This window comes from Arachis ipaensis, chromosome B7 (assembly GCF_059453495.1).
Source record: "Arachis ipaensis isolate K30076 ecotype BB chromosome B7, ASM5945349v1, whole genome shotgun sequence".
NCBI classification, from domain to species: domain Eukaryota; kingdom Viridiplantae; phylum Streptophyta; class Magnoliopsida; order Fabales; family Fabaceae; genus Arachis; species Arachis ipaensis.
The window spans coordinates 124,390,276-124,404,197 of NC_142442.1; the positions used below are offsets into that span (position 1 = coordinate 124,390,276).

Below are 13,922 nucleotides of genomic sequence, written 5' to 3' on the forward strand. Positions count from 1 at the left end.
CATATTTGCTTCTTAAAACTTTTGCCCAAAGGCTGTCTTGTTCTGTGCATACTCTCCAGAGGATCTTGAGCAAAAAAGCCTCATTCATTGCTGACATTTTTCTAAGTCCCAAGCCACCCAAGTTTTTTGGTTTGCAAAGTAAATCCCAACTAGCAGCATGCATCTTTCTTCGATCAGTTTCTCCCCAAATAAAGTTTCTTTGTAATTTCTCTATTTCTTTACAAATACCTTGGGGGACTTGGCTGTGCAGCATGTCAAAGTTTAGAATTGGACTGATAGTGGATTGAGCTAGAGTTACTCTTCCTGCCAAGGAAAGGCATTTTGCTTTCCATCCACCGATTCTGGCCTTCACTCTATCTATGGTGCTTTTATAATTTTCTTTCTTCCTTTTATTGTTTGTGATCATAGCCCCTAAGTATCTTCCCAAGCTGGGATTTTCTTTGTAGCCACACATGTTGATGATTAAAGCTCTATCTCTGTTATCCACATTCTTTGAAAAAACAATTGACGTTTTTTCTGGGTTTACTTTCAGTCCTGACACCCTTCCAAAAGAGTTGAGGGTCTCCATAATGGTGGCCATTTGATCTACAGATGCTTCTGTAAACAAAAGGAGGTCGTCAGCAAATAGAAGATGAGAGATGTTTGGCCCATTTCTCGCAGCTTTCATAGGTATCCAGCTTCCTGTTTCAACTTTCTCCTCTATGATATGAGAGAGCTTGTCTATGGCTATCACGAAAAGATAGGGGGATAGGGGGTCCCCTGTCTTAGTCCCCGAGAAGGATTGATGCTACCAGTTTTTCCTCCATTCCATAGCAGCTTGTAAGTGACTGAACTGATGCATGCCTCAATAATTCTTTTAGCTTTCGCATCCACCCCGAACTCATCTAGGCACTGAATAATGAAATTCCATTTTAAACGATCATATGCCTTCTCAAAATCTATTTTGATAGTCATATACTTTTTTCTGCCTCTCATCTTTCTTAAATCATGTGTCATTTCCTTTGCTATGATTATGTTGTCGTGAATGATTCTGCCGGGTATGAAACTGGATTGGTTGGGGGCTATGCGATCCGCAAGGAAAGGTTTGATTCTAGCCACCAGAATCTTCGTAATAATCTTATAGGTCACATTGCATAAGGCAATCGGCCTATATTGGTTGATGAATTCTGGTTGTTTTATTTTTGGAATAAGGGTGATAAGGGTCTGGTTAATGGCTCCCATCTCTTGCGGATTTTCCCAAACATGCCTAATAAAAGCACATAGTGACTCTTGGATTGTATTCCAGTTATCTTTGTAGAAATAAGCTGGATATCCATCCTCTCCCGGGGCCTTTAGCGAACCGATGCTAAACACAGCTGCTTTAATATCTTCAAAATTTGGACCTTTTGAGATAGATCTTTTTTCTTGGTTGCTCAAAACAGGGTAGGTAGTGCTAGTTCTGAGACAAGGGCTACAGAAATTATCTTCCTCATAGAGCTTTGAGTAGTAAGCTATTGCTGAATTTTTCAGTTCCTCCTGATCTTCACTCCAGTTACCGTTCTCCAATCGCAGCTTCAAAATTCTGTTCTTTCTTCTTCTTATTGCTGTTTTTGTGTGATAATATTTTGTGTTACGGTCTCCATCTGTTATCCACAATTGTCTGGATTTCTGCATCCATAGGATCTCTTCTTGCTCAAGGATTTGTTCTAGCTCCCGATTTAATTCTCTCTCCAAATCTTCCAAAAAAGGGTTCCTGCCATATGATTGTGTTTTTTGAATTCCAGCAATTCTTCCTAAGAGCTTTCTCTTCCTCTTGAAGACGTTACCAAAAACCTCCCTATTCCACTTCTTGAGAGCTGTAGTGAGAGATGAGAGCGCTCTAGGGAATAAGGAGTCTTTCGGCCAAGAATTCCTTATGAAATCATTAAAAGTGGGATGGGTTTTCCACATAGCTTCAAACCGAAAGGGTTTTTCTCCCATCACCTGTATCAAGGGAGTCATGTTAACCAAGAGGGGGTGGTGATCCGAATTTACTCTCGGAAGAATCTCTACCCTGGCATCCGCAAACTCTCTCCGCCAATCTGCATTTGATAGTCCCCTGTCCAGCCGCTTGAAGACCCGATCCAGACCCTCTCTTTGACCACCCCTCCAAGTGAATTTTGAGCCTACATATCCCAGGTCTAGCAAGTTGCAGCTTTGTATCCAATCTTTGAATTTCCTACAAGCATTTCTATCAACACTGGCTCCCCCCTTTTTTTCTCCCTCATCAGCAATCTCATTGAAATCTCCAACCACAAGCCAAGCTCCTGCTACATTTCCAGCAACTGTTTTAAGACTCTCCCACAAAGTTCTTCTCACTACCTCTTGGGGACTAGCATACACAGCTGTGAGATACCAGACTTTGTTTTGCTGGTCTCTTATCTTCATATGGACAAACTGTTGATGTGATATTAGGATATCAATCCTGATAGAAGGTTGGTCCCAAAGAACCCATATGCCCCCTACATAACCCTCGGCCTCTTCGATATGGTAGAAATTATACTGCATATCTCTAATGACTTCCTTTGCTCTATCCCCACTACACTTAGTTTCGTAGAGAAGAGTAATAGTAGGTCTGTGTTGCCTTTTGATTTCTTTTAGGGTGCGAATGGTTGCAGTATTCGCAGCCCCTCTAATGTTCCAAGCTACTATATTCATGATAAAATCTAGATAAAAAAGAAACAAAGTACAGGGTGGAATCTTACTAGCTGAGGACCTTAAGTCCATGCTATAATCAAGAGCATTGCATTTCCTCCACTTGATGTGGAGATTCTCCCGCTTGCTGTTCTCTTTCTTGGCCTTCATCATTTTCAAACTGCTGCATAGCTTCATCTAAAGCAGTGGAGCTTATGGAGCCAAAGTCCATATTAAAGGGGTCAGGGGGTTCCTCATGTGTGGGATCAGGGGGTTTAGTCTCAGGGATTTCCAAAGTGAGAGCTTGGCTAGGAGAGGTCTGGCTAGCCCAGTTCTCTTGGTAGTGTAAGGGGGTATTTGGTTTTGAGTGGGTGTCTTGCTGATCATTGGGGTTCTGTGAGAGTTGGGCCAAGGTTTTGTCTTGTGAGTTATTTTCCGGTTGTGTAGTCAGATAAGAGGGTTTTTGGCTAGGATGTTTACTGGTTTGTTTTGGTTGGTTTGCAGAAACTGTTTTTTTTAAAGGGTTATTTTGGGTAGCAGGGAGTGTCACTATTTTTGGGCCGGGTTGGGCTTTTGGTGCTTGATTAGGTCTATTATTTGTTTCTGATTTGTTGCTCTTATTTGGAACAGTTTGGGCAGGCCTGATTTCATTTTCTATCTGCTGATGCTGGTTCTCCTGAGCGTTGTCCTCACTCTGTCCTGTCTCTGTATTGGCCAACACTGCAAAACGAGAGGTTTGTCTCTCCACTTCTGCAACTTTTTCCTTTCCTTTTGCAATACCTCCAATACTTGTACCTTCTCCTCCTTTTTTCTTTCCACGTGGAATTCTCTGGACCAACATCCATGGGCCGAAATTTTCTGTGCTCTCCTCCATGACGCTTTTGCCCTTGTCTTTTGAACTATTTCCTGTTTTACCCCCATCTTCAACCTCTTGGGGTGTCTGTTGAACTTCTTTCTGTAAAGCCTCTGTATTTCGTCTTTTTGGGCAGCTAGACTTATCATGTCCTATCTTTCCACATTGAAAACAAACTTGGTGAATTCCCTCATATTCCACTTGATAACTTTTTCCATTTATCTGATATTGAGCAACCAGCGGCTTTGTCAAATCCACCTCTACACAGATCCTAGCAAACTTTCCTCTTGAGACTTCTGCAGTGTTGCTGTCTACTTTTAAGGTCCTCCCCACAATATTTCCAATCTTTTCAAGAATGGCTCTGTGATAGTATTCTATTGCTAACCCCGGTAGTCGAATCCAGGCAGCAATAGTGTCAATAGAGGCTTCAGAAGGGTTGAAATCTGGTTTCCAGAACCTGATAGTCAAGTAGTGATCAAGTATTTTCCAAGGTCCCTCCGTGAGTGCAAAATCTAAGTCTTCTGAACTGAAAAACTTGACCAAGAAAAAATCGTTCCCCAGGTCTATCACATCAATGCTCCCCCTTTTCCCCCACAATATTTCCAGACGCCGTTTAAGGGCTAACAAAGAGATCTTTCGCCCCAGCAGCTTGACAATGAGGGTCTCCCACCACTCCTTTCTGAGCTCCCTTTTCACTCCTTCCCCTATGACTAAATTGTATATTCCATTCGGCAATTTTTTGACTATTATTTCTGTGTCTTCATCATCACTCTCTTCCATGTCTGTGTCTTCAGCACTATTTGTCTTTGGCTCCTGCTCCCTTTGTGTGTGCCCTCCTCCAGTGCTCTTCCCCATTCGGACAGTATCTGCAAAAGAGTTGGACTTTGAGGCTCCAAACTCAACTACCCTCTCAACTTCCAGCTGAGGCTGTTCTGTACCTTTGCTGTTGCCATTTTCCTCCATCTCTTCCTCAGCCATCCAATCTTCCATTCTTGGTACAAGGGCAGTGTCTCCTGTGAACTCCCTTCCTCCTTCCTCAGTTGATTTCTTTACTTTTTTTGATCTTTCCATGGGGTCCCCCTCCACGTTCTGTCTGTCTCTTGGTGTGTGAGCTCTCGAGGCTCCTCCTCTTACAAAGCCTCCTCTCATGGAGGTCAAGAGTTAGCTTTGGTTCAGGTGTGTAAGGTTCAGAGAAAATTTCTTTTGAGGTCAAGCCTCCTCTTTTATACAAATTAGACAGTTGACCATGATTGTTACATTCCTGGATCAGCCTTGTAATTTGGACTTTCGGGTTTTTACTTTTTCTTTGTTTTAGTCAGAGGCCTTCAGGGTTTTTCTAGGATTTTGGTCAAGGAGGTCTTCATGGTTTAACAGCCTATAAAAACTAAAATTGTTGTATGCTCCATGGAGCTAACAAAATAACCTATCAGGGCCCAAAAGAATGTTCAACTATCCATTATTATAGATGACCAAAAAATATTCGCTATACATTACGAGGATTTTTTATTTTTATAAATTAAATAAATGTAATAATTATCAAAATAAATAATTTTAAAAATATTTATCGAAATAAATACTCCTCTTTTATCTTCTTTACACTAGATAAGAGAGGTGTATGTCACACGTATTTATATATATATCTCATTTACACGGTCTTGTTTACACTGTAAACGAGATATATGTTTTTTTTTAAAAAAATTAAAAATAATAAAAAATATTAATAATATCAATAATTTAAACATAAAAAGATTGGTAGAAGAGATTAAAATAGATATGTTTGATCAATTTTAGTCAATTTTAAATGATGCTCACTGTTTAAAATTTTAAAATATAATTTAAATACACGTAATTTATTTAATGACCGAATTAAATCAATTAATGCACGTCACTACTCTATTGGTATATAATATAAAATTTTTTTACTTAAATTATATTTCAAATTTTCATGTACTTCCATGTAACAAATAAAATTTAGATGTACTCTCGTACAAAAAACAATAGGAGTGAATAAATATAGAACAAATAAAATTTATATGTACTCTTATTGTTTTTACACAGGAGTATATAAAAATTTTATTTGTTACATAGGAGTACATAAAAATTTGAAAAATAATTTAAATAAAAAAGATTTCATATTATATATCTCTATTGGCAATCATTAATTGGATCATTAAATAATTTTAACTAAGTCTCTTTTTTTTTTCCTACATTTCTCCATTTTTGGGTCAATCTCAAAGTTACTCCTCATGTAACTGAGTTTGAAGGGAAGTGATACAGTATATAGCAGTTATGATAAAGAATCTGATAAAAAAAATGTAGTTATTAGTACTAATACAGTCACTTATATGCAGTTATAACAAATTAGTTCCCCACTCTACTCATATATAAAGCTACATAATGTATTCTATAAAAATCAACTTACTAATAATTCAATTCAATCAATAATCACATTTATTTTCAATGCAATTACTCTCAACCTCTCTAGGGTAGAATTTGTCATGTATATTAGGCACATTATGCTTAGAGCTTTTACCTTTTGTGATAGATAGTATCACCAAAAAAGTGTATCTTTGTTTTGCACAAAAATGAATAGAGAATTTGCATGTGACTACTACTATATATATACTCAATATGTCACCTAATTTTTACCAAAAACAAACCAACTCAATCTCTTTTTTTTTTTTTTTTACAAATAAAGTTTTAGCTTCCTATGAAATAATCAAAGTTTTTCTTCCGACTTAGTTTATTGTTCATAGTTCATACATAAAATAATAAAAAACTTGCAATATAACATAGGTAATAATAAACTTGGTATATACAGTTACTCATATACGTATTATTAGGAAGATAACAAAAAAATATTTAAATTTATTTTATTTAATATTCATTAATTATTGTCAAAATTAATGAATATTAAATAAAATAAATTCTGATTGTATTTTGCTAAATTTTATTTATTATCAATTATTTTTGTTGATATATCAATAAGAACACAAAAATGAACATTTTAATAGAATACATGTATATTTCTAATACAAAGGTAATTTCAATTTAATTTCTATTTCAACAATACCTTTAATTTAGTTTTGATGATTATTAATTAATTCCCTATTAATTATATTTATTTACTTGCTTATGTAGTTATATATTTAGATGTATGATTTCATTTAGTTATACAATTTCCTCCTTTGTGAGCTTAGCATGTTGTGAACCATCAAAAATAAATCTATAAATAAATTCCAGTAATCTAAATCTATCTAACATGTAACTATATTTTCATCTTCTAGAAGTTTACCCTGGAAATTTGATGATAACCCACATATATAATCACGATAAAATACCGACCAAAGCATCATAGTCTTTTTAAATATACATAAACCTAAGTGAATTATTGTTTCTAACAAAACCTATTGGAATAGTTTCATCTATCAATTGGAATAAATAATTTTATTAATGCCCCATATTGAGTCACTAAAAATATATTATAATGTGTAAGCGTACCTTTATTCATAAAAGTCAGAAATTAATGGAAGAATTTAGATATTGTGGTTCTTTCGATCTTTTTCAACCAAAACCTTCTGTATTCCTAGGCGGCTGAATTACAACTTCTCTGATGGAGAAAGAGTTGCAGAGGCGACTTTTGGTATATTATGGACCGAAATTCTAAAAGCTCTATTTATATTTGAGCATGGTACCCATTAAATTCTAAAGCCCAAATATAATAGTATCTAAAGTCAAAAGATAATATATCTAAAATCCAAAAGATAATTATCTAAAGAACAAAAGATAATATCTGGTTTTATTCTCATTTAATTGCAAATCAGAAGTAATTATGACTTATTCAATTTAGTATTTATAACAATAAATGAAATCACCTTTATATAAGTCATTTAATTTGAAATAGCATAATTTGTGATTATAATTAGGTCTTTACTTCGGTACAATAATAAATTCATACGTACCAATATGATAAAAACGTGGACAAATAACAAAACGCCACGTGAATTATATTATCTCCATCAGCAGTTGATTTTTTTTTTAAAAATATATTTTTATTTAATTTTATAAAAAGACTTAAATATCCTTTTTTACATTTAAAAAAATTACCCATTTAAATTAATCAAAATTTTAAATTTAACCAACTTTAATCTTATAATTTTAAATTTTAAATAATTTAACAAATAAAACAAAAATACATTTAGTTATTCATTATTCATGAACACTAAAAAGATTATTTCAATCTTATTAATACTCTATTACTCCGTCGTAAACCCTAATCTCTGATCATGTTCATACAAAAAAAATTGCATCTGACAAAAAAATCAAAAAAATTCTTCATCGACACTTTCTCTCTTTCACTCTCAATTCTGCCACCTTCATATTAGTTCAAATCCAAATCAAATGGTAATCGCTCAGATCTTCTCTTGTTTTCTTTTAATTGCTTGTTTGTGTGTTGATTTGGAATGAAAATGAGAACATGGTTCGTAGAAGAAACTTGCGAATCCAATGAGAGAGATTAAAGTGCAGAAACTCGTTCTCAACACCTCCATGGGTGAGAGTGGAGATCGTCTCACAAGGGATGCTAAGGTTCGCCTCGCATTGCTTCTTCTTTTAATTTTTCTTTTTATTTATAATTAAAGGTGTTGTCTATTTTTTTTACAGGTGCTAGAGCAACTTGAAGGCAACCACCTCTCTTCCGTAGCAATCCTCAGCCAAGACGACAGTGTTTGGGTTCAGCTCTAATTTTTCTCAGGTTATCTTCAATACTTCTCAATTTCTCTCTCCAAAACTCTCCTTCTTTCTTAGTACTTTGTTTTCCAGAACCATCTCGTTCTTTTTTTCGTTAATTTTTTTCTGATTTATCAGATTTAATTTGCATGTGACATATCCTATAATTTTGGTGTTAATTCGATATATTCGTGCTTTAACCATAGCTGTTTAGTTTTATCAACGGGAGCTAATTGATTAATTTTTCAGATTCTTAATGTTTTACTTGTTAAGTGCAATTTATGCTGTAAATTAAGGCTTGAAGAGAGTAATTAGGAATGACTTAGAGTTTGGACTGTGTGATTATCTGATATGAGATGCATTGCATTCCTTTTTATTAGTATGTAAGAACATAAGATCAATCATACACTCGTTATTGTTATATATGAAAGTGTGTATTCACATCACTTTTGCAATTGTTATATATGAAATTGTGTATTCACATCACTTGTGCAAGTAACATGTGGCTGGAGATTTCAAGTGTTTGGTTCATAAAACAAGTCAAGTGATCCTTGCAGATCTGAAATAGTTTTACAAAATCAAAAGGCTCCAGCATTTCAATTTCAAATTCAAACATCACAAAACAAGAATGAAGATTGCTACTTATTCTGTCCTTTTCATGGTCAACTTTGTCCCTCAATCTCATCTCAAGCATCTCACTCCCGGAGATGGGCGGAGATTGACAACGAGTGCTAGGCTGAACGGTGACGGCGACGGCGACGGTGAAGACCAGAGAAGAGTGGAGTAGGTGATGGTGACTCTATGAAAAAAATAAGACCAGAGTGCTGGGCTGGACAACGACGGTGAAGACTGAGACCAGAGGAGAGTGGAGTAGGTGGTGGTGGCTGCGGGGCTGCAGGAGGCTTGGGGGTGCTAGAGTTCTTTGTCCCCTTTTCACTTTTCAGTTTCTGAGAGGAGGGAATTTTAAGATTCATGATAAACAAAGCAATTTTTTAGTGTATATGAATAATGAAATGTATTTTGGTTTCGATTTTTAAATTGATTCAGATTTAAAATTATAAAACTAAAGTTAATTGAATTTTGAATAAATTAAGGAATTAGAGTTGTTTTTGTCTCATACAAAAAAGATATTTAAGTCTTTTCGTAAAAATTAAATAAAATTTATTCTTATTTTATTTTTATTTTTATTAAAGTATAAGGGTGATTAGTAAAATTAATGATATAATATGTATTTAAAAAAATTAATTATTGATATGAAAAACATAATTTACATGACGTGTTTTAATTTGTCCATATTTTTATTGTACTGGTACGTATAAATTTATAGTCGTACCGAAGCAAACACCTTATAGTTAATATATGTATTGCCCACAAATACAAGTAAAAATAAATAATCATAAAAAAAAACATATGTAAAAGTGAGAAATGAAATAAAAATAAAAAACACTTATGAACATTTAAAAGTTATGAACAAAATCAGAAAATAGAGAAACAAGTGAGGGAAAAAGAATTAAAGAATGTAACATATTAAAAAATGATTAGTGAAATAAACGGAAGACATATATACACATTTGAACGTCTTTTACGAAAAACAAAAACTTTGAAAATTCTATTTTTTATTTTGAAATGAAAAGATGAGAAGAACACTTAATAAATTCAATTGTCTGTTATTACTTATTACAATTATATAGATGTTAGCTAAAGAGAAATTTTTGAGCCATCCAGCTTTAGTAATTTTGGCTATTATTTGACTAATAAAAATATTAAATTGTCATTAACAAATAAATTTTATTAATTTATATATGTAAATTCTAAAAAATATGGGTACAAACTATATTAATTTATATATATAAGTTTTGATAAATTTAAATATAAATTATATATTTTTTGTGTGTAAAATTTCTATAAATATATGTGTAAATTATTGTTGGTCAAGTACTAATAAAAAATGATAAATATTTGCTGATTACGTATTATTGTTCATATTGGTTATTGTAAATCCTACTATAATCAGTAAATAATTAGTCAATAAATTGAATTTTAATTAGAAAATTTAAAAATGAAGATCTAATATCAAAATAGAATAGAGCTCTTCAAAACAAAAATTTTGACACCAATTTTAAAAAATTTGGCCCAAAATTAGACCGGATGTACCGAATCGATTGAACCGAACTCAAACCGGACCCGTGGGTCCAACCGGACCCATAACTTAAAAGGTGCAGGGCCATCTCCTTCCCCATTCAGCTAAAGAGCACGCTGAATACAGCAAGGGGGAGAGGAGAGCTCCAAACCCTCACAACCCTTTAATCCACCATAACTTTCTTGTTTGAGCTCCGATTGTCACACCATTCGCGACCACGCGTCCAACGCTTCAAGCTCTACGTTTCCATCGGATCAATTTCATGGGTAAGCCTCAATTCTATTTTAGATTCTCTACCCCCTTTCTATGTGTGAAATTGAGCCCTTGTGATGAGACTTTACCCAATTTGGTGTTTTAGGTTCGTTTTAGCTTGCGAAGCTTATCGGGTTTGAGTTGCTCTGCGCGTGGGTAAGGTAAAGAGACCGAAACCGTATCTAAGAATCTGAATTGGTGTATTAGATATTGAATTGGGTATATATATATGTTGTATATTGTATTAGGTGGTGTGTTGTAATTGGAACTTGGCACTGTGGACGTTTGGAGGCTTGGTGGATGATTGGTGCTAAGATTTTGGTTGATTTCTCAAGCTAGAGGGGCTGTGTGTGTGACTAGTGTGGCTGCCTTAGATCAAACGTGATGATCGGCCAAGGTATGGTTTAGGTTTCGCGCATTTAATATGTAAGGCTCTGTGAAAATTTAGGCTAGAGAACTATAGGATAAGTTGAAGTGGTTAAATGTGTTAAACGATTAGTCTTTATGATATTGATGGATAAATTGATGTTGGACATGTGTTAAGGAATATGGTGAATTTATAATGTCTTCTTGGTGTTTGGTTATAATTGAGTAATCAATAATGTGGATTGGATGTGTATATATATATATATATATAATAATGATGATTGATGGAGGATTTATGATTATGGCAACATAATGGTATGGTTGAGATTGAGTGGTGTTTATTTGAATTTGTTGGCATTGATATAATGAATAATGATGTGATGATGGTTGGAGAATTTTATGGTAATGACAATATCAATATGTGTATATAGAATAATATGTTAGTTTGTGATTAAAACTTGTAAAGTTGGATTAAAATGAGATGTTAATGAGCTAAGGATTGTTGTGCTATTGTTGAGGGCAAATATATTGATGGATATGAATATGTTGAATTGAGTGGGAATGGATTTTGAAAAGAGAATGAGGTTTGAAGTTTTTTTGAAAAACTTAGTTTTCGGCCGAACTTCGGCGGTTCATAACTGGAGCCTCAAATTTTGGTTGGAGGTGAAATTTGTTTCAACTCAAAGATGGTTTTGTAAACTTTTGAACGGTATAAATTTTGTAAAAAATAGAATTTTGTAGCAAAAGTTATGACGTCAGAAGTTTAGGTATGAATTATGTGTTATGCAGGAGGATTTAATAATTTCTAGGCATTGTGCAGCTTTCTGGGTGAACGGTGTTTTTTTTAACATCGTACGCCCACGCGTACGCGTGGCATGGTATTTTAAACTACGCATGCACGAGTAGCCCATGCGTGCGCGTGATGAGCCAACATGCATGACCACGGGTACGCATGACCCACGTGTACACGTGACATGATGTTCTCACCTACGCGTACGGATGGTAAGGGAATGCGCGCGCGTGCTACCTTTCCATGCTACCACGCGTACGCATGGCCTACGCGCATGCGTGGCCCCTGCTTCCTGCGAAACTAGATTTTTGTGTTTTAAACCAGATTTTTGACTTCTAAACCTCCATTTTCATCCTTTTTAGACATAAGGTATAGTACTAAGTCCAGTAGCTAGTTCAAGCTAGGGAAATAAGGTAACTTGAGAATGAAGAAAGGGAAAAACATAAGGAGTTATAAGAAAAAGAGGTAGATATTAAATGAAGTTATTATGCCATGGCTATGATGAATGATTATATAATGATTATGAATATTAAACGGCTTATGAATTAATGATATCTGAGATACGAGTTTTCCTGGGTGACAGAACTGTGGCTTGCCACCACGTGTTCTAGGTTGAAACTCGATATTCTATTGACCTACGTCGTAAGGGTGACCGGGCACGTATAAATTCCCGAGAATGGATATCTCCCATTGAGTGAGATATGAATAAATGATTGTATAAATGATGAATCAATGTGAAATCTATTCATAGACTCATGGGGATGCACGACGGGGGATAGTCTAAGGTTTTCGGACTTGTCGGGCTGGCTGGATAACCGACAGATGAGCCTCATCAGCCATAGGATAAGCATACATCATGTGCATTTGTTTGTTTTGTCTGCTATGCATTACCTGGGATTGCCTAACTGAATATATATCATGCTACCTGTTATATTTGCTATTTGCACTATCTGCTTCTTACTTGTGCGTGAATTTGTTTAGTTGCTTGTCTCTACTGAATCATGGATGATGGAGGAGCGGAAGAAGGGTGGATTGGTTAGGTGTTAATGATATGATTAAAGTAAGTAAGTTTAGGGCACCTAAGTCACCTACCCCTTTTATGGCTTCTGCTTAGAGTTTAAGTTTTATAACTGCTTGCTGGAGTTCTAGGATTGCCTCTGGCATTCCCAGGATCTTATATATTATATGCGTAGCACCTTTACCATGCTAAGAACCCCTGGTTCTCACCCCATACTGGGTTGTTATTTTCAGATGCAGGTCGAGAGGCTCCTCGCTAAGCGTCTGGATTCCTGAAGCGGAGTAGTCCCTGGGTTATTTGGGATTTTCAGTTTGTATATGTATGTATATATGTACTAGCTTGCTCTCCAAGAAACTTAATTATTTTGTTCCTCATAGAGGTTGAGGGAGAATTAGGATCTGATTTCTGTATTTTGAGTATTTACCCGTTTTTCAAGACTCCTAGTATATTATGTTTTTTCACTATTATAAGTAAATATTTTATGATTAGAGGTCTGTAACACCACACTACCTCTGTTCTACGACTTAAGCGTAAAATTCTGTGTAATAGAGTGTTACAGTTATCAAATAATACTATTTTTAATGTTACTTTTTTTTTTATTCATTTTGAGAGATGGATATTATATAAGTCACTTTTCTGTATACTTTTCTTATATATTTTTCACTTTTAATTTTTGAAATTTATTTTTTATGATATAAAAGAAAGATTTAAAAAATGTAAATAAAAAATATTACATATATCAATTTTTTGAAACACACATAATGGTCTAGTCTTTACCTTGGCAAGTGACTAAGATAGATGTGTCTTTATCAGAAAGAATTAATCCCTCAATAAAATTCATATCGAAAGTGATAGTTATAGAAAATCTAGGGTATGAGATGAAATGTTTAATTTTACTGCACTAAGGTAGTGTTTGTTTTGAAGTACTGAAATAGAGATCGAGAGATTGAAACTCCGTATCATATTTGTTGGTTCAAAGACTGGTACTCAAATTTCTGTCTTTATTTCCAAAATTTCAATATTTCAGTACCTCCAAAAAGTGGAGACGCAGAGGACTGAAATTTTTAGAGACGAAGACTGAAACTTTAATAATATTTTATACTTAAAATACCCTCATTTCAAT

The 13,922-nt window shown here is 34.6% G+C and overlaps 1 protein-coding gene and 1 long non-coding RNA gene across 2 annotated transcripts; one reads left to right on the forward strand and one right to left on the reverse strand.

Moving 5' to 3' along the window:
• Window positions 1–2,752: 2,752 nt before the first annotated feature.
• On the reverse strand, window positions 2,753–4,654 carry LOC148554006 (uncharacterized). The gene has a single exon (XM_088494941.1). The coding sequence runs from the start codon at window positions 4,652–4,654 to the stop codon at window positions 2,753–2,755; it is 1,902 nt and encodes a 633-aa protein (XP_088351067.1).
• Window positions 4,655–10,475: 5,821 nt separating this feature from the next.
• LOC107608170 (uncharacterized) lies at window positions 10,476–13,220 on the forward strand. The gene is made up of 5 exons (XR_001612745.3): window positions 10,476–10,639; window positions 10,732–10,786; window positions 10,874–11,022; window positions 12,763–12,841; window positions 13,033–13,220. It is a non-coding gene; the product is annotated as an uncharacterized LOC107608170 (long non-coding RNA).
• The last annotated feature ends 702 nt before the right edge of the window (window positions 13,221–13,922 follow it).

What these genes read in the sequence shown, in the direction of transcription:
- LOC148554006 (XM_088494941.1), bottom strand. Translation starts at nt 4,654, where the DNA reads ATGAGAGGAGGCTTTGTAAGAGGAGGAGCCTCGAGAGCTCACACACCA.